The sequence below is a fragment of the Lingula anatina genome, chromosome 1 (genome assembly GCF_051362555.1).
Source record: "Lingula anatina isolate TDL-2025a chromosome 1, LinAna3.0, whole genome shotgun sequence".
Lineage (NCBI taxonomy): Eukaryota > Metazoa > Brachiopoda > Lingulata > Lingulida > Lingulidae > Lingula > Lingula anatina.
The window spans coordinates 107370-127714 of record NC_141767.1 but is presented as its reverse complement, the minus strand read 5'-3'; the positions used below and the strand labels follow the sequence as shown (position 1 = coordinate 127714).

Here is a 20345-nt window from a genome sequence, read left to right as displayed (position 1 = left end):
CCACAAATGAAGAAGCCTACTTATAAAAGCAATTATTACAAACAATGCCTGCAGTTAAAATGATAGGTATCTCTGTTCCCATGACAACATTAGTGTTCAGGATGGTATTCACACAATGACATAATATGGCTATGTCTTTGGCATTTCCTGATTTTCAGCAGCCAATTACAATAGTTAATTAAACTTGTCAATAAGATCATCAAATAAGTGTGATGTTTGGAGGTGCTCTAAGATTTGTTTTTGACATTCTTTGCTTAGGGGTGCATCATTAAATACTCTTCAAATCTTTGGCCCACGTGTATTTTGTTGTTCCCACTGAAGATATAACACACTGAAGACTGGTATTTTGGGTATTACTGAAATAATTAATTTCTGGCGTCCTCTTTGAAAAAAACGTCAAACAAAATGAAATCTTAATTGGCAGTTGTTGCATCTGAGACAAACCTACCTTGCTAACATATCGTGGCAGGACCAATGTTGCTTACTAGTGTGTCATGACAAAAATGACACAGCAAACGCTGATCGTAATAAACTCGTATGTAAACACATATACTGTACATGTAACAGGGTTACGAAACAGACAATCAATACATAAAGATTACCGAGTCTCCTTACAATCTACACCAACAAGAAAAATGTAGATTCTACAAAATTAAGATTACCTTTAACTTAATGTCTATAAGGGAATGGATTCCATCTTCTGAGATCATCAGTTTAGCTCTGTCATATCCTGTATTGTAGTCAGCCTATTTTTTGACCTCGGTTTACGTGCACATGTCCTGTAATGCTCTTCACTCAGACGTTTGTTTATGTAAACCACTGCAGGAGAATTCATGCGCGAGAGTTCTGAATGAATTTACATAACTGATAAAAACAAATGAATCGTTTATAATCATTGCCTGATACAAAAAAATGCACTTAATAGATATTCTGAGTACATTTCATAAGTTACTTTTGTTGTGACGAGGGATAAACTTGGTAAATAAAACGCGAACTAGATTTTGTGGCAAGGATCCTAAAAAGACTAGGTACTTGAAATTCACATCAGTGTTGCGTTACAAGCATCATTTTTCCCATAAGGACAACTGATGAGTAGAATGATACGAAAAATAACAAAGCAGTACACGCTATATCATCATAAAGTGTATGGAAACTTTTTTCTATTAAATTGAACATTTTACGTCTACAACAATCGCGTACCCACTTACGACAGTGTCACCTGTCTGCATGTTGTGCCACGTGAGAATGCACACCTGAGCGGCGCTCTCTGTGCGGGTTACATATTGCATTACATATTCATTACAGTAATCGATTAGGTGCTCAACAAAACCTTAATTCTGTTGTTAATTTATTTGTTTTTAAGTAGGCTATGCTGTGGAATTAACATTAAGGCTTCGTTCACATGCAATGTCTATTTTCTAAATTCTATTTTCTATTTGCGGTATGTCTTAATATGATCACGGTCTGTGGCCTGAATATCCCGAGGCGTAATTACTGGCAGCTCGAGCCAGTTACTATAAGTTACTATAAGTAACTGACTCGCGCTGCCAGTAATTACGCGGCGGGATATTCAGGGCACAGACCGTGATCATAAGATAGCGAAAATAGAAATTAGAAAATAGACATGTGCATGTGAACGAAGCCTAATTTCCTATTCACTTAAAAAGTAAACAACCAGAAAAGCACTCAGAGACCCCATATCTCTGCCAAGGGCTGTACAATTAAATTGTGGTATTTAAAGGCACATTCGCTACACAACAGATTATGGACATCACTGCCCTTTCTTGCAATGGTGGAGAAACCTTTCTTGGATCCTGATGATCATCCTGATCACCGCCTAACGATAATCACTTAAAAGATTTTGACCTATCCTGAAATTTTCAGCAAAATTCGTCCACAACTGTTTGATTTTTGGCTGGTGACAAACAAACAAAAGACAAACTGGTCAAAAGAGGGAGGGGGTACTAGTAAATTCATAACCTTTTTGACTGAGTCGGGAAATACTAGTAATGACCTACCCTAAAATTTATGCTGCTGCAGTATGCTTCTGAAACGTGTTTAAGAAAAAATTATTTGGCAGGGTCATTCCATAGAAAGGGTAACATTGGAATCGTATCCGTGACACACACACATAGTTTGTAATACAGGGGCATTTGCATCACTTTTTAATTACTGTTTCATATCACTTTCAGTCACTGTGATTTCTTTACAAAACGGATTTACAATAGCCTTCAATAGATTAGTTTTCCTGTGACCCAAATTTGAAACTAAAGTTATAGTTTGTGTACAGATAGTTTTAAACTAAAAGTAATACTTTGTGTGCAGATAGTTTTGAAAAAAAAAATTTATCCGTTTTGGGAATTGGCTATAGTAATATAAAAGTGAAATATGACAAGTACATTTATTACTAGCAATAGCCACAAAAAGACTTACAACATACTTCTCCCACAAAAATAGTGCCTTAATCACTTATTAGCAGAAAATATTACTTTGTCTGCATAGTCACTACTGTAACATAATACAATGAAAAGCATGAAAAAAAATTTTTAACAAAGATTTACATCTCAAGATTTTGACATAATTTACATCACCATCTTAAAATGGCCACAAATACAAGTTGAGAAATACTACCAGTAATGTTCTGGGAGAAATGAGCCATGTGTACCACCAATCACATTTATTGAACTAAAGACAGACTACAGAACATGCTAACAATGTGGGTCATGAAATGAACTGGTCCTTAGCCAACAATACTGATAAATTTCAGATCTACAGTACCTGCCACAACAATCAACATCTTACATGTATTGAAATGCTTCTTATGAGTACTTTAGACACAACTAGTACTTTATTAAATGTGATTTTCCATTTTCTATCTTGACTCTATATCTTCCAGTCTCCTTTCCAAATCAAAACTAAGTCACAAATAAGATATTTAGAAAACTCTACAAAAATATAGCTAAAAAAAAAGATGATAAAGGAATAGTCATTCTTAAAAAACAAGTTACCGGTAGACTTACAAAATATTAAATCAGGCATGGCCCACTTGCCATTTATGTATCAAAGTTAAATTTAAAACCATCTTTACAAAATTTATGATAGTACATTAATGTACTGATTTCCAAAGTCAAACTGAGCTTTGCCATTCAGTCCTGCACCTTGTATTGAATACAACCTAACTAGTAATCTATGCTCTAAAAGTAACATGTTTTGATAATATCCTAACTAGTAATCTATGCTCTAAAAGTAAGATGTTTTGATAATATCCTAACCAGTACTCTGTGTACTAAAAGTAAGATGTTTTGATAATATCCTAACCAGTAATCTGTGTACTAAAAGTAACATGTTTTGATAATATCCTAACCAGTAATCTGTGTACTAAAAGTAACATGTTTTGATAATATCCTAACCAGTAATCTGTGTACTAAAAGTAACATGTTTTGATAATATCCTAACCAGTAATCTGTGTACTAAAAGTAAGATGTTTTGATAATATCCATCTATTGACATATCTATTGTATTGACAATATATTACTTAGGCTTGCAATTCATGTTTGATAACATATCAAATTATATTTTATGTTATGTAGACATGATAAATATATATTGCATTAAATAAAAGTAGCACAAAATTCAAGCATTAGGTCACTCCTATTGCTCTAAACAAAACAGCAACATATATGTCAACAATACATTAAAATTTTACAAAATGAGATGCAGTTAAATCATCAATAGGACAAATGCTCAATCTTTAAGTTCAGTTATGTTTGAGTGCACAATAAACAGTATTTTGTATGCTGTAACACTTTCCCTTTTTTTCCTTATTTTTTCACCATATATCCACCAATTTAAACACATTATACAAAAAACATTAGTGTTTAAACTAAGGAATTTTCACAAAAATTGTGCTTAAATTCAAAACAGTAATTTTGGTGCATTATATTTAGCACATATATACTGTAAATATAAGCATCATGTGCTATCATATACTATTAAATTGAAAAAAGACTGAGCAATTTTGACCATTTATGGCACAAAAAGAAGGTATATCTATCAGCTGATGTGATACGTGGAGCTTGTTTACCAATATATTTTTATTAATATTTGATACCACCCTAAAATTAAATTTCCCTGATTCACTAAAAGACTGCTGAAATAATACTGTGAATTTCTCTCCTTACTTAATTGTCATTCACACACACAAAAAAAAACTTTAAATGCATGTACATAATGACATGTGTAAACATGTAAACAGCACTGAGATGCATGTGTAGGGGGGGTTTAAGAAATGAATTATTACTATTCTTATTGACAACTAAAACGTGTGCCTTACAGTTATCAATCTCCTAGCAAGATATTTCCACTGTCAACAAGACATGTAAGTAACACTAGTGGGCCTGATTTGGTTTTAAAGTGCAATTTAAGACTAAAACTAGGCTGAGGCGATCTTAAAGCTTAAGGAGGGACTCCTACTTTGATCTTAAGACTAAAAACGAACTGAAATGTAATTTTAATTTTTAAAACAAGATACAACTGAGTTAATGTGACACTTACCTACTAAGTAAATAGTGCATTCCCTCAATCAACCATTCTGTCAGGACTCAAAGAAAGAGTGGACTAGCAGGCCTGATTTGGTCTTAAAGTGCAATTTAAGACTAAACTAGTCTGAGGCGACAATATTTTTCTTGACTTTTGCTTTTGAAGGAAGTCTTACTTTCTTTTTTCTTTCTTTCTTTGAGTCACCCTTTAGCAAGAAAGCAAAATCAAAAAAGAAAGAAAAAAGAAAGATTTCATTCAAAACAACATTGAAAGTATGCTGCACTAGTACTTCTACAACCAAGTCTTTCCTTGCTTTAGAAATTATCTGAGATAGTGTCTGAATCGCCCTAATCAATCAGGCAATTAGCACTTGGTTGACAAGAGACCACCCTTTGCTACTCATAGAGAGATGAGATGCCATGGTAATACTTCAAATAATAATGTATTTCTTTTACATAATTTTGCTGTCTAGATATTAGATTTTCCTTTTAACACCCTATGATCTGTCCTTGAGGCACGTAACTTCATTCTTAAAAGTATATTTTTTTCATTTGAAAATGCTGGAAAGTAAACATTACTGTCTGCACATTCTATAAAGGTACTTTTGTTTCCAATTCAGACCTTGAAAATTATGAAAATCCCAATTAACAGATGTGGCCATTTAAACAGTCATTATGGTGAACAATTAGAACTAAAAGTATTTGATTAAAAAGGCCTAAAATGAAAAATCCAATAGCAGGAGCAGGTTTAACAATAACTAATGAGTAGGTGAAAATTACTATTCTTTTTAGATAAATACTGCTCAAAAATTGCATTTTATCTGAAGTGAAGAAAGAATGGTCTAAAAGACATACATTTAATATACTATACTGTTATTTCTAAAATAAGTTTAAAATGGGTCACACTGGTCATAATTAATCCCTTGGAAATGCCATCTTTTCTACGCAAAATTCTAACAAGCAGTTCCTCTAAAAGAAAAGATAAAATCTAAGGTCATCTTATTACACTTGACATAAAAATTCAATCTGGGAAGTTGTGCTCCTCCACATTTGCTTCTTTTGTAATCCATCACATTTATCTCAAAATAATGCTAAAGCTACTTCATTAAAAGTTACTAATGATTTTAATATCAGATATCGTGTAACTCTTTTTCTATTTTATATGTTGCCGTTTCCCATGTGATTCCATTTCCTATAGGTTTGTGTCTTGATGGAAACAATACATGTCGAATAAAAGATATTCCATCTCTTAGGCCCCAGAAATGCTTCCAATTTTGTAGACGACCAAAGTTATATGGCTTCTTAAACACCAATCCCTGACTTTTCATCCTCTTTTTATCTCTCTTGTTCAGGTGCACTTCAATGCTCGTCTCTGCTACATACAATGCTCTCATACAATGGCCCTCCACTTGATTGCTATCTTCAGCTGTCTGGCTGGAGCCCCAGTCCAAGTTTGGACTGAATGTGTGAGGGGAGATAATTGCTTTACCACTTCAGACCAATTATAGTCTTACTCACTGGACTTTCAGTTCGTTTTTAGTCTTAAGATCAAATTAAGAGTCCCTCCTTAAGTTTTAAGATCGCCTCAGTCTAGTTTTAGTCTTAAATTGCACTTTAAGACCAAATCAGGCCCGCTAGTGTAAACTAAATATGTGTTGTGACCAGAGAGAGAGGCCCAGCAAAAGCTTAATGCCTACAGCTTATATTATAAGGTATCACAGATTTAAATTCTGCCTGGAATGTCTTCTGATTGTCCTTGTTCTCTGGGTGTCTGATCCCCCTCCACCGATTTCTCTCCAAGCAGATACTGGTTAAAGTTCTCAAAGCCTTCCTTGATTCCACGGAGATCATTCAAGCTACAGGGGTGTATCAGCCATGCTCTCCCTTCACCATGAAACTCCAGCTCTAGCTCTTTTTTCAACTGAAATTCAGAGTGATGCATTTACATAAATATTAATACTGACACAGTTCCATGTTTAGTTTTAACTACCATATTGTACAGTATATTAAAAAATCCCACAGTTGATTTTGAATCAGAAATATAATAATTATAATGTATGCAAGACTTATAATGGCTATACAATTCATCTAATCAAGCAACATGTACAAAGGAATAAAATCTTTTAAAATGCTAGTAAGTACAGAATGTTTTCTTTGCCCAAACAGCCATCACCTGTGTCATTTCTTGTTGCTAAATCAATTCCACACTTTTCGCAGTAAACACAGTAAGTAGATAACCATTAGACAACCTTAAACTTACTGTCCAAAGTGACTTTTAGGACTTAGATATAGCTTGAGATTGAAAACCAGTCTGACTTGAGTCTTTTTACTGAAGTAATACAATTTTACATTTTTGCAATGTGTGTCTCTGACCTCCCATGGGTAAGAAGCCTTGTGCTAGCTACATTTTCTGAGGTTCCATGTTCTTTGTAGTACAAAATTAACCAAAAAAGCACTCAGAGTGTAGACCCCCTCCAAGGACTATACACTGATAAATATTGGTAGCTGAGAGCAAATTTATTGCACAATAGGTCTCACAATGATGACGAAAGCTCAAAAAATTTATTGGATAAAAATAACTATCTGGATAACTTATCACCACTAAATTTTCATCACCTTAAAATATGTCCATTTCTAACAAATACTAAAACAATTCATTAAAATCCATCCATAACATTGTATAAGGCTTGTTACAAACAGAAAGACAAATAAAAGTGAAAACATAATCTTCTTGGTGAATGTAAAAATTGGTGATGATTATACTGCTTAGTGTTATGTAACATAACACCAAAATTGACAATTTTTTTAAAAGTGCACTGCCATATGGTAAACTTCATAAAAGGCAAACTGTGTCAGTTCTAATACCTTTTTTTAGTTATTTTCTGTTAAATGCCTGTACATTTTACAGTTTTGCTGTCTTATTTTTAATGCAAGTCTTGTAAGAAGTTTTGCATTCATAAAGTTTATGACATGTTGGTGCAAGCCTGACTACTAAGTACTTGAAGGACAATATGTTATAATCCTAATATCAATATATGTAAGGGTGACATTTTTACCTGTTCAATGCTTCTAGCACCATCTTTCTCTTGGTGACATGCTAACACCAGTAAAGGTAACTTGTCTAGTGTTGGGTTGGCCAATGCATTACTCAATTCTGTCTTCACTATCTCTAGATCAGATTCTGGGCAGGCACTATCCAGAACAAATATAATCCCTTTGGCACCACTGAAATAATGCTTCCAGTATGGACGAACACCTTCACCACCTAAAAGGACATTTTTAACATGAAAATAAAGAACAATTTTTATTACTTCCGTATATATATATATATATATATATATATATATATATATATATATATATATATATATATATATATATATTCCTCTTTATTAAGGAATTACAAAGAAGTAATATCCCATCATTTAAGAGGAACTACAAGGTATTTTCTAATCCCTTTGTGCATTTGCTAAAAGTATAGACCTAAGTTTAACAAATTTAAGAAATGAAACAGAATATATTTCACTTTTCTGAAATATTTAATTACCTTAATCTGGCATATAAAGTACAACATACCTCCAATTTCTTTCACATTCAAAATGCAGTTTTTGAATTGAAGTGCTTTTATGCTGAAACCTGAAGAATGAAAATAAATTGAACATAAGATATGCTTATTAAAACTTTATGGAAATTTGATACCTATTTGACAATGCATCAGCTGTGGTAGCCCTGGCAATATTTTTTGCATAGCCAAATCTCTAATTTTTTATCACTTTTTTTCTCCAAGTGGTTTAAATTTGACCAAAACAAGTCAAATCAACTCAATCAAGTCTGTTTGAGCATTTGGCTACAGTATATATGGAAGTGTTAGTGCTAACCAAGATCAGTCTAAAACCAATGAAAATATAATGTAATCAATATGATAATAGGAAGAATGTATTACCATAGTAACATATACTTGGACATACCTATAGTAGGCTGTATATCTTGTGTACTTTCACCACTAATCAATGCCAGAAGTGTGCTCTTTCCTGCCTTAGCTAGACCAATACAAACCACAGAGATCTCAGGTCTGGGAGGGGGTGGGCTCCTACAGCACAGTCTGCGGAACAACTGTGGGCATAAAATGAAAAAAATATGTATGTTGGAGCTCATGGATATATATTTTTTTATATTGTCTCTTTTCACCGCTCTTTTCAATTGCATTCATTACTGCATTGTAATATATTCGACTCATGTCAGAAATAAAGATTTACATGTATTTATGGCCATCAGTTTTCAATCATATTATTATTATTAGAATATTACAATTTACATTATGATAATTTATATACATAACGTATATGCACTAAAGCCATTTTATGGTGCTTATTATACACTGGCAAAAGTCAGACAATTCCATTTTTAAGAATAAATTTTTTTGTTCAATTAACAGCTCTATATTGAAATGATATACATTGTACCTCCAATATTTGATTGAAAATAAATTATTCTTAAACCATAACACAGCTCATGAAATTCTTCTCGGGGATTCCATTTTTTACACTTAAATTCTCTTTTTTCTTTATTAAAGGAATAAATGACAAAGATTTTTTTGATCTAGTGATCAAATTAATTCTTCGAGTGAATTAATACAAACTTAGAGCTACCTGTCTGTACTTACTGTGTAAATAGATATTCTACAAAAAGCACACCCAAGCTGCAAATATTCTAAAACAATAGACATTATGCTATAATAAATTATGTTATCCAATTCCCGCTAAGATTACAGCATCATTTCTACCAGCGGCAGTCCTTTCTTAAGAAAAATCAGCTGACAAAAATGTCAACATTTCACCATTTGTCATTTCAAAATGGCCGGAATGTTTGGTCACGTGACCCAATTTTTTACCGAGATTGAAATCATGTGACCTTCACCTTGACGTCATACTTGAAACACAGGAAGATGGCCGAAGCAGCAGTGGAAAGCCCAAGCAGGTTTTACTGTCATCATTGCTCTGTAGAAATACTTCCGAAATTACCGGTAAGCTGTAAATTCATAAATTCTGTTTATGTTTATTTATTAGAAACTGTTTGTGGAAAACTGTTTCGTCACTCACACTTATAACTGTCATAACACAGATAAAATAAACTGACAAACCAAGTTAAGATTGCGATTAGTTCCTTGAGTTATATTTACAACGTGTTTAACATAAAAAGTATATGTATATATATGTCGAGATATGAGTTGCTCGTGTAAAAAAATTCCTTATTTTCAATATTATTTCATCTTTACAAAACGTTTATTGCTACAAGTATTATTTTGTACGTTGACCTTTTAGAAACAGTTTATTCAAGACTCTGTACCAATGCACACATTCCAAATCGTTAAAATCTTCTTTATTTCACATCAGAATTCATTAATATCTCTCACTCAAGTATTGATGTATCATCCATGTCAATTTTATTTTACAACTATTAAGATTTATAGTATAAAAAATCTGGACTCAGGTGATCAGGATAAGAGGCCATAGTGTTGTGGGTCTTTCCTGTAGCTATTTGGTTTCTGGAGGTGGATATCCCCCTTTTTTATTCGAAGGAGGGGGTCAACTACTTGTTTTAAAGCTGTTATGTGACAGGAATTGAAAACCAAACACATAATAAGTGATATTCATTGTATTATTTGTTGCTGTTTACAGGAGTATGTCTGTCCACGATGTGAAGAAGGATTCATAGAGGAAATGTCAGTTACAGACAAGTAAGTGCCCATGCTTCTGCAAGGACCTTTATCTTACAACATATCCTTGGCAAGGTGCAAAAAAACAGGCAGAAAGAAGATTTTTCCATCTGAAATTATATTAAAAGCCATCCAGGACTTTAAGAAAAATGACTATTATAAAATGAAGAAATTATATTTGAACAGCCTAAGAAGTTTGTAAATTAAGTTTGTGGTGATGCAAATATTTCAGTGTTTACACTTGGATTAACTTGAACTATGTAAGAAATGTTTGAAATATTAAACTTCATCCTAGCAGAATTTCAGTTTTTAGGAATTGAGAATACATAATGCTACCTATCTTTCTTAGCTCTATAATTCAGGGACCATAAATCTTTCCTCATTATGGGTACATAGTATAATATATTTTGTACTGTGGTAATGACTTGATCTTTTCAATGGGCAAATATTATCAAACTTTCAGATACATGATTTTATAATCACAAAAATTATATTTCTATATGGTGTTTATGGAGCTTTTTACTGCATAGAATAAAACTACTCTAGTAGCCTGCTTTTTAATTTTGTTGCTACCATTCAGTAGAATCTTTTAATGTTAAGATATTATGACTTAAAAATACAGTATCTGTAAAATAAACAATTTTCTGCCATTGAAAAGATGGCGCAATTACTGTATGGTACATTGACTGTTATCTTTATTCCATTTTAGCACATTATCTGAAGAAAGACAAGATCCTTCACATCAGCTGGCAGAGGTAATACCATTTCTATAACAACAGTTGTGACTGATTTGATGAATCTTAGTCTGATCTATATGTGTACCAGTAAATATGTGGAGTGCATGTGTAAGAAAGAAAGGTTAATAAAATAACTCTTGGAAGTTTGTATGTAATCCTGAATAGGTTGTCTTTGTGTGTAATTTCAATTTCAATATCTTGGAACCTCTCTCTTCATTCTGCAACATCTATCAACTCCATGCTAAATGCCAGGGAAATTTAAGGCAGGGCAGTAAATATTTGTAAATGTATTTTTTGTCAGAGAGAATGTCCTAATGGAATGTAAAGGTAATGTGTTCATTTGCTGGTCATCTTGTCTGTTTTGGATCATTAGCTTGGGCAATGTTAGTAATTTGTTATTGCTCAGTCAAATCACTTATTTTTTATCACTTTTTTCTCCAGATTGTTTAAATTTGACTCAAACAAGTCATAACCAACCCTACTTTTTTTGAGCCAATTTAAGTAAGTTTTAGCATTAGGCTAAATTGGCGAGTGTTAGTGCTACCCCAGACTAGATTCTCTTGGTATCCCGAGGAGTTCGTAGACTAAAACAGTAAATAAAAATAAACATAAAAGACTCCATATTTTGAGGTTAATACTTTTTTTTATCTTTAAAAAAAAAAAAAACTGTGACCATTTTTTTTTCAGCTGTGGGGAAGGACATTTCTTGATTCTATACGTCGCCAAACAGAGGATCATGATGAAGATGTATTTAGTAATAGTCGTCCTCCACCACAGGTCAGTTTTCATCAGGTCTTCCCTCGTCCCAGGATGGCCTTTCATAGGACGGCAGCCAGGGGGACAGACAGACACCCAGCTATTGATGGGTAAAGTAGAGGAACTTTGAACATTTGTATTTAATAGATCACTGCTGCATAGTTCAGGTGATTTACCAGATTCAGATGCTTGAAAAATAAAAGTCAAAGCTATTCATACTTGCAGTGTTGTGTTACCTCAATCTTGTGTGAACTTTATTTTTGGTTTACCAAGTTCAGTTTGAACTGTTTGGTAAAGCTTTCACACAGGTTTAGAAGCACTCTAAAAGAAACTGGTAGTTTTCAAATCTTACTGCTTTGATATGCTTATTTCTGCATCTTTATTCCTGCATTTTTGTGACAAAAGTGGGGGATCTTGATATGCTACCCGTCTGAATTCCTATCTCCTCATAGACAAATGAGAGAGGAACTTGAAACATAGGGGACTGATAGACCTATAATTAGGTAGGTTTGGTAAGATTGGGAGTGGAGCTGTCCCTGGGGTGGGAGTGTCCCTGGGATGGAGTTGTCCCAGGGTTGGGGCTGTGCCATAGTTGGGAGTGGTGTCCTAATATAATAATCAATAGTTGGGAGTGGTGTCCCAGAATAATTATCAATAGTTGGGAGTGGTGTCCAAGTATAATAATCAATAGTTGGGAGTGGTGTCCCAATATAATTATCAATAGTTGGGAGTGGTGTCCAAGTATAATAATCAATAGTTGGGAGTGGTGTCCCAATATAATTATCAATAGTTGGGAGTGGCGTCCCAATATAATTATCAATAGTTGGGAGTGGTGTCCCAGTACAATTATCAATAGTTGGGAGTGGCGTCCCAATATAATTATCAATAGTTGGGAGTGGTGTCCCAGTACAATTATCAATAGTTGGGAGTGGCGTCCCAATATAATTATCAATAGTTGGGAGTGGTGTCCCAGTATAATTATCAATAGTTGGGAGTGGTGTCCCAGTATAATTATCAATAGTTGGGAGTGGTGTCCCAGTATAATTATCAATAGTTGGGAGTGGTGTCCCAGTATAATTATCAATAGTTGGCAGTGGTGTCCCAGTATAATTATCAATAGTTGAGAGTGGTGTCCCAGTATAATTATCAATAGTTGGGAGCGGTTTCCCAGTATAATTATCAATAGTTGAGAGTGGTGTCCCAATATAATTATCAATAGTTGGGAGTGGGGTCCCAATATAATTATCAATAGTTGGGAGTGGTGTCCAAGTATAATTATCAATAGTTGGGAGTGGGGTCCCAATATAATTATCAATAGTTGCAGTCTGTGCCAAAAACTTTTTAGACTACTAGCCCTTCGGGCTAGCAGACTCTCAAACTTTACTAGCCTGAACCAAAAAACACTAGCCCAATTTAAATAATTCATTTAAAAAGTTTAAGCAGATGTTGTAAAGAGTTGTGGTACCATACTGTACTTTCTTGTAAACCTTATTATAGAAGTAGAGCAAGTGAATAACAAAGTCAATCAGGTTAATTTTCAGTTGATGGGGTGGTAAAATCGATTTAAAATATATTTAATTATTTAATATTGAAAAAATTCCCTTTTTTAATATGTAATACTGAATATAGTTACCCTTACTTTTCATATTTTTATAATACCTTTCTTTCCATTTTATATACAATCAAAATCTTTTTTTTTTTAATTCCTTTTCTTTTTATTGACAATAGCTCTTTTCTAACAATTTATTTCTAATTACATCGGTATATAATGCCACTTCTAATTTAAAATACATAGGTGCTGTAAGGGTAATTAAACAAACGTTTGGCAATTTTTTTGGTTACAATTCTTTTGGTTATATATTTGTAAAAACAACTTTTCAAGGACTTTACCAGGACAAAGTGTGGAGGGGTAGCCATGGCATAAACCCAACTATCCCACATTGTCAAGAATAGTTCATAGGGTATTTATGTCACATGTAACTGCCAGGGTCTTATTGTTTTTAAAAGGCAATAAGCAAAGGAAAATGTATTAACTCGTGGATATTAAAATTATAAATAAAAAAAATTAAACAAAAAAGGAAATAGAATACTACACCCCTCAGTCTGCTAAGTGGTCTTAACCCAAATGTTCTGTGAGATAATGCATACATTACACTTGCTTCGGAGACAGTGTTGTTTTGACAAAACCTGTTGCTAGTACCAAGGAATTCCGGTCTGATCCAGTAACTTGATTGACAGCAATTTGTAGTCCTAACAACAAACTGGTCAAATAAAAAGATGCCGACACGCTGATCAGGCAGACTGCTGCTATAAATAACTACAGTGAAGTTATTTATAGCAACTAATCAATATTCAGTAGTTTGAGCAAGGTGTGAGTTTTTTCAACTGAGAGGCATATCATACTATCTAGAAACGTCAAAGGCAGGGGCAAAGAAGACTGGCGACTTATATTTTTGAAATCTTACTGAGTGTTACAAAAGGCTCAAAATTTCAACTAGCCCGTTCGGGCTAGTGCTTTATAAAATTTCAACTTTTTTACTAGCCCAGTGCCACTTTAGGTGGGCAATTGCCTTAGGCTAGTGCCTAACGTCGCAGACTGTAGTTGGGAGCGGTGTCCCAGTATAATTTATCAATAGTTGAAAGTGGTGTCCCAATATAATTATCAATAGTTGGGAGTGGGGTCCCAATATAATTTATCAATAGTTGGGAGTGGTGTCCAAGTATAATTATCAGTAGTTGGGAGTGGGGTCCCAATATAATTATCAATAGTTAGGAGTGGTGTCCAAGTATAATTATCAATAGTTGGGAGTGGTGGCCCAGTATAATTATCAATAGTTGGGAGTGGTGGCCCAGTATAATTATCAAAAGTTGGGAGTGGGGTCCCAGTATAATTATCAATAGTTGGGAGTGGTGTCCCAGTATAATTATCAATAGTTGGGAGTGGGGTCCCTATATAATTATCAATAGTTGGGAGTGGTGTCCCAGTATAATTATTAATAGTTGGGAGTGGGGTCCCTATATTATTATCAATAGTTGGGAGTGGTGTCCAAGTATAATTATCAATAGTTAGGAGTGGGGTCCCAGTATAATTATTAATAGTTGGGAGTGGTGTCCAAGTATAATTATCAGTTGGGAGTGGTGTCCCAATATAATTATCAATAGTTAGGAGTGGTGTCCAAGTATAATTATCAATAGTTAGGAATGGTGTCCAAGTATAATTATCAATAGTTAGGAGTGGTGTCCCAATATAATTATCAATAGTTAGGAGTGGTGTCCAAGTATAATTATCAATAGTTAGGAATGGTGTCCAAGTATAATTATCAATAGTTAGGAGTGGTGTCCCAATATAATTATCAATAGTTAGGAGTGGTGTCCAAGTATAATTATCAATAGTTAGGAGTGGTGTCCAAGTATAATTATCAATAGTTAGGAGTGGTGTCCCAATATAATTATCAATAGTTAGGAGTGGTGTCCAAGTATAATTATCAATAGTTAGGAGTGGTGTCCCAGTATAATTATCAATAGTTAGGAGTGGGGTCCCAATATAATTATCAATTGTTAGGAGTGGTGTCCCAATATAATTATCAATAGTTAGGAGTGGGGTCCCAGTATAATTATTATCAGTTAGGAGTGGTGCAGTTGACATTGTGGCAAAGTGCAGGGATATGTGATGTTTTTACATCTGCAATATCTGGTGTTAATCTTATGTTTTTATATTTTTCTTATTTACAGAATCCTTCACCAAATTCTTGGAGGGTTATTAGGTGGACAAGCAGTTTTAGCAGGAGGTGTTCCATTGTAAGTCTTACATTAAAATGGTATATAATAACGATTATTATTATTATTATTATTATTATTATTATTATTATTATTATTATGCACAGTTGTTTTAGTCTATACAATTATTTTAGAACAAAGCACCCCAGGTTGTATATATGTAATTGTATTCTCTGGTATTTGTGGTCTAGTATAGAGTGTATCTTATTGTATTTCAGTGGTGTCATCCATGGTAACCCTGGGGATTATGCCTGGGGGTCGGGAGGGTTAGATGCTATCATCACACAGGTAATACAAGACTCTAAGTCTATTTGTTATTCATTTTCATGCAATATGTTTTACAATAGCTATTTTCATGTATCTTGAAAGCACTTGAGAAACGGTATTCTTTGAATTTGATCTGGTGTGAAATTATGAAGTGAAGGTATGATACACACAAATGCTGCACATTCACTACAAATAAGGCATGTTCACTTTTTTTACAGCTTTTAAATCAGCTGGAAGGGGTCGGTCCGCCCCCAGCTTCTACAGAAAAAATAGCTGCTATTCCCACTGTTAGCATTACACAAGATCTTGTGGGTAAGTTGTGAAAATTGCTTGAGAAATCAAAAGTACATTTTATGGACAAACAAGAAGGTAATATTTATGTGCTATATCTTTTCTCTTATTTCAAGTTTTATAAGATGTGTAGCTGGAATGAAAAGCTGATATTTTTGTTTTTTGTTTGTGTCTTTAATTTAGTACTATGTGAAAGTGTAATATTTATTTTGTTTTTTTAGTTTAATTATGTAATATGTAATTTTCTTTAGATGGGTTATGGTATATATACACACACACACATCCGCTGTACGTGAATTGAGGGACTAATTGCATTTTTTTTCCAGATAAAACTGTGCAGTGTTCAGTTTGCATGGAAGATTTTACACTTGAAGAAGAAGCTAGAAAATTACCTTGTAATCACTACTATCACAGTGCCTGTATAACACGATGGCTAGAAATGGTAGGTTGATCAAAATCTGCAAATATTTTGTTTTATGAAATAGTCTAACTGCTATAGATAAAAACTTCATGAGTGGTGTTGTATTAATAGATCTCTGGAAAGCATTTGGTTTGGTAAATTTCTTTTAAAGATACTAAAATTGTATCTGTGTGCTGCTTTAACTGTTATATGGTTCAGCTCTAAACTTAAGGCCAGAAAAACACAAACTGTATTTAGAAATCATCTTTGTGATCCAATGCCCATCACCTGTGGAGTGCCTCAAGGACCCATCCTGGGGCCACTTATGTTCCTTCTCTTTATTAATGATCTCCCATTCAACACTGAACATGGTGAAATCAGTGCAGATGATACGACATTGACAGTAGCCACAAAAACAACATCTGAACTAAACCAGAAACAAAGCTGGGATGTGAAAAATATTATAAAACGGTAGCCGATGTCAAAAAAAGTAAATGTATGCTCTTTACTACAAGACAAAAACAGAAACATTTACCTGAAAACAGTAAGAAAATACATGTGATTTTTAATTGAAAACTGATTGACCATGTGAGCTCCATAAAACTTCTTGGGGTTACAACATGTGATGACCTGTCTTTAGAATATCCATACAAGTTAAGTTAGAAAAGTTATTTAGAAAGTTATTTAGAAAACTCAGAAACCAGTAGAAATGAGAAAACTTTTCTGTAAGGCACATGTAACTCCTCATCTGGACAACTGCTCCATTATGTTCAGACGTTTATGATTATGTCCAGAAATTTATGATTATGTCCAGATGTTTATGTGTCAAAAACTTCTATTACAGCATGGAACCTGTCCAGTTTGCCGAAAAACATTAGATGGTGAAGACACAAGTGACAAGGACTATCTTCCCCCTCAGCCAGTCTCAGCTAGCAATCAGTTAGACAGCAGTCAGTCAGGGTCATCAAGTGCATCTCCAGATAATGGCAGTCAAAACCAAATGGACACTCAGCCAAATTAGTGTTTTTGTTGAAATTTCTATTCCTGTATTTTTTTTTTCTTTTGCAAAATGATGTTTGAACTGAATACTGGCTGGAAGATTGTGAAATGACATAGAACTTATTCAGCAATTATAGCTGTATTACTTTCCCTGCTTTTCCTAGGTGTCCTGTTTTTTTTTTCTTTTTTTAACTGCGGACTGAATCACACAAGAATGTAATTTGTGGATCCTTCAGAGTGCCATTTCATCATCCACTAGAATTTTTGTAAGCATAAGTCAATTTTACTATTATTTGAGATTACTTACAACTCACAAAGTCCAGTAATCACAGGTTGTGAAATATTGAAGCTTCGGCTCAAAAGTTTCTGGAGAGGATCATGATGTAGTGCTAGAACTCATTGGGGCACCTCATTCAAAGCATGATGAACTAAGGCTTCTCCTAGTGTATGATTATACTCCTTGATGAGTGTAGGATTATACTCCTTGATGCGTATAGGATTATACTCCTTGATGCGTGTAGGATTATACTCCTTGATGCGTGTAGGATTATACTCCTTGATGCGTGTAGGATTATACTCCTTGATGCATGTAGGATTATACTCCTTGATGCGTATAGGATTATACTCCTTGATGAGTGTAGGATTATACTCCTTGATGCGTATAGGATTATACTCCTTGATGCGTGTAGGATTATACTCCTTGATGCGTGTAGGATTATACTCCTTGATGCGTGTAGGATTATACTCCTTGATGCGTATAGGATTATACTCCTTGATGAGTGTAGGATTATACTCCTTGATGCGTATAGGATTATACTCCTTGATGCGTGTAGGATTATACTCCTTGATGCGTGTAGGATTATACTCCTTGATGCGTATAGGATTATACTCCTTGATGCATGTAGGATTATACTCCTTGATGCGTGTAGGATTATACTCCTTGATGCGTATAGGATTATACTCCTTGATGCGTGTAGGATTATACTCCTTGATGAGTGTGTAATATTTAAAGATGGTCTGTTTAGTTACATTGACACTTAGAGTGTGGTGTTCCCTGTGTAGCCAAACACCTTTGTTAATGGGAGTATGTTTTGACTGTGAGATCTCAACCTTTAAGAAAAATCTTGCTCTACATTTGTGCATTTGTTCTTCTAGTTTCCATGTGGCAAAAATGACCATGCTTCCTTTAGGACAAAGACTGCAAGATACATGCTCAACATATTTATATGGGTGAAAGCTGTTTCATGTAGAACTAGATCAAAATACGAACATGGGGAACATTTTGGAGGTACTGAAGGTCCAAAAGGACCTGAACTACAAGATATCTGCAGGTTCTCCTAGTTTTGTGCAGATCCATAAGTTATTGTTTATCTAGGGGTCAATTTTATATATTGTATTTTGACATAAACCTTGTCCAGAGGAGCTGCATTATCAAGAATGGTGCCGGTCCTGTGGCTTTTCAAACAGTCATGACAGCTTTGACCAGTGGTTTTACTGTCTGCAAAATGTACTCGACTTCTTCCTCTTTTAGTACCAAAGTTCTGTTAAAAAGCACAGAAACTTTGTTATTATATACTATTGTCATATCAGGCAACATTTTTCTGAAAACTTAGCTTAACATTTTAAGTTATTAGTGGATACAAGGTACTTCCTTGTTTTGATATATCTTCAAATTCTAGCTGTCACTGACTGATCTTTAACAATGGCCACATCTTCTTTATATCAAATAGTCTCCTGCTTGTGTGCAGTCACTTAGTTTATAACATGTTTCATAATAATACCGTAACTGTATGTTAAGATGGAAATTCCTTAAAGAGTGCATGTATTTTAACCTTTCAAAGAATATCTTGTTGGTAAGATGTGATATGAACAATGTACATACCTATTTTGCAATGCAACATTTTAAACCTATTCTGTATGAAACTACTGAATATACTTAATACACTTGAAATGCTATGTACCTTATTTTTTAATTGTATAAAATATGCACTTTTTATTTATTTATATTTTGGTATAACGTACTATCAATAGTCACTGTAACACAGCTTAACCTGCTGGCCCTAGCTACACACGTTTACAGTGCTTATCTCATAAGTATTTATGAGGAAAAGGATCCTGTGACATGCGTAAACATTAATTGAAATGTGAATCTGTTATAATATAGCTTGCCTCTTTAAAAGATATTATTGATAATAAAGACAGTTTTCATCAGAAGAATTTAATATCCACCACCATTCACCTTCAGCAGTACCATCCTTCATCTCCTGAACCACCTTTCATCTTTGACAGTACGCCCTTTTATCTTTGGCTATACCACCCTTCACCTTCGGCAGTACCACCCTTTATCTTTGGCTATACCACCCTTCACCTTCGGCAGTACCACCCTTTATCTTTGGCTATACCACCCTTCACCTTCGGCAGTACCACCCTTTATATTTGGCTATACCACCCTTCACCTTCGGCAGTACCACCCTTTATATTTGGCTATACCACCCTTCACCTTCGGCAGTACCACCCTTTATATTTGGCAGAACAACCTTTTATCTTCAACAGTACAACCTTCATTTTCTCCTGTACCACCCTTCATCTTCAGCAGTACTAGCTTTCATCTGATTGTCTGTTCCGACCGTTCTCTTTGCCAGAACAACCCTCATCTTCTGTACTTCCCTTCATCCTGGGCAGTGCCACCCTTCATCTTTGGCAGTATTACCCTGTATCCTGGGCAGTACCACCCTTCATCTTTGGCAGAACCACCCTTCATCTGATCAACTGTACAATCCTTCCTGTGGTCGGCTGTACCACCTTCCATCTTCTCCTGTACCACACTTCACATTGATCAAGTATCACACTATTTTTTATGCTGA

The 20345-nt window shown here is 34.3% G+C and overlaps 3 protein-coding genes across 12 annotated transcripts in view; 1 reads left to right on the top strand and 2 right to left on the bottom strand.

Annotated features, from left to right (window-relative positions):
- The window catches only part of LOC106176500 (phospholipid-transporting ATPase ABCA1-like), a 43387-nt gene extending 42496 nt beyond the window's left edge, over positions 1-891 (bottom strand). For 5 of the 10 annotated variants that reach the window (XM_087002765.1, XM_087002761.1, XM_087002762.1 and 2 more), the window contains exon 1: positions 663-878. The gene's annotated coding sequence lies outside the window, so the exon portion shown is untranslated. Of the gene's footprint in view, positions 1-662 lie in introns of all 10 variants that reach the window. The other 5 variants (XR_015332219.1, XR_015332218.1, XM_087002764.1 and 2 more) reach the window with 5 other exon arrangements.
- A 1496-nt stretch (positions 892-2387) lies between these two features.
- On the bottom strand, positions 2388-9375 carry LOC106179119 (ADP-ribosylation factor-like protein 15). Its single transcript, XM_013562653.2, has 5 exons — positions 9202-9375; positions 8507-8651; positions 8115-8174; positions 7595-7803; positions 2388-6459 (listed from the first exon to the last, which is right to left on the bottom strand). The coding sequence occupies exons 1-5, from the start codon at positions 9262-9264 to the stop codon at positions 6262-6264; spliced, it is 675 nt and encodes a 224-aa protein (XP_013418107.1). The 5' UTR covers positions 9265-9375; the 3' UTR covers positions 2388-6261.
- An 18-nt stretch (positions 9376-9393) lies between these two features.
- Positions 9394-19698, top strand: LOC106179111 (E3 ubiquitin-protein ligase RNF115). The gene is made up of 9 exons (XM_013562642.2): positions 9394-9561; positions 10217-10275; positions 10964-11009; positions 11679-11857; positions 15480-15545; positions 15743-15812; positions 16010-16103; positions 16409-16524; positions 17327-19698. Exons 1-9 carry the CDS (start codon positions 9484-9486, stop codon positions 17501-17503), a joined length of 885 nt encoding a protein of 294 aa, XP_013418096.1. The 5' UTR covers positions 9394-9483; the 3' UTR covers positions 17504-19698.
- Positions 19699-20345: the final 647 nt, after the last annotated feature.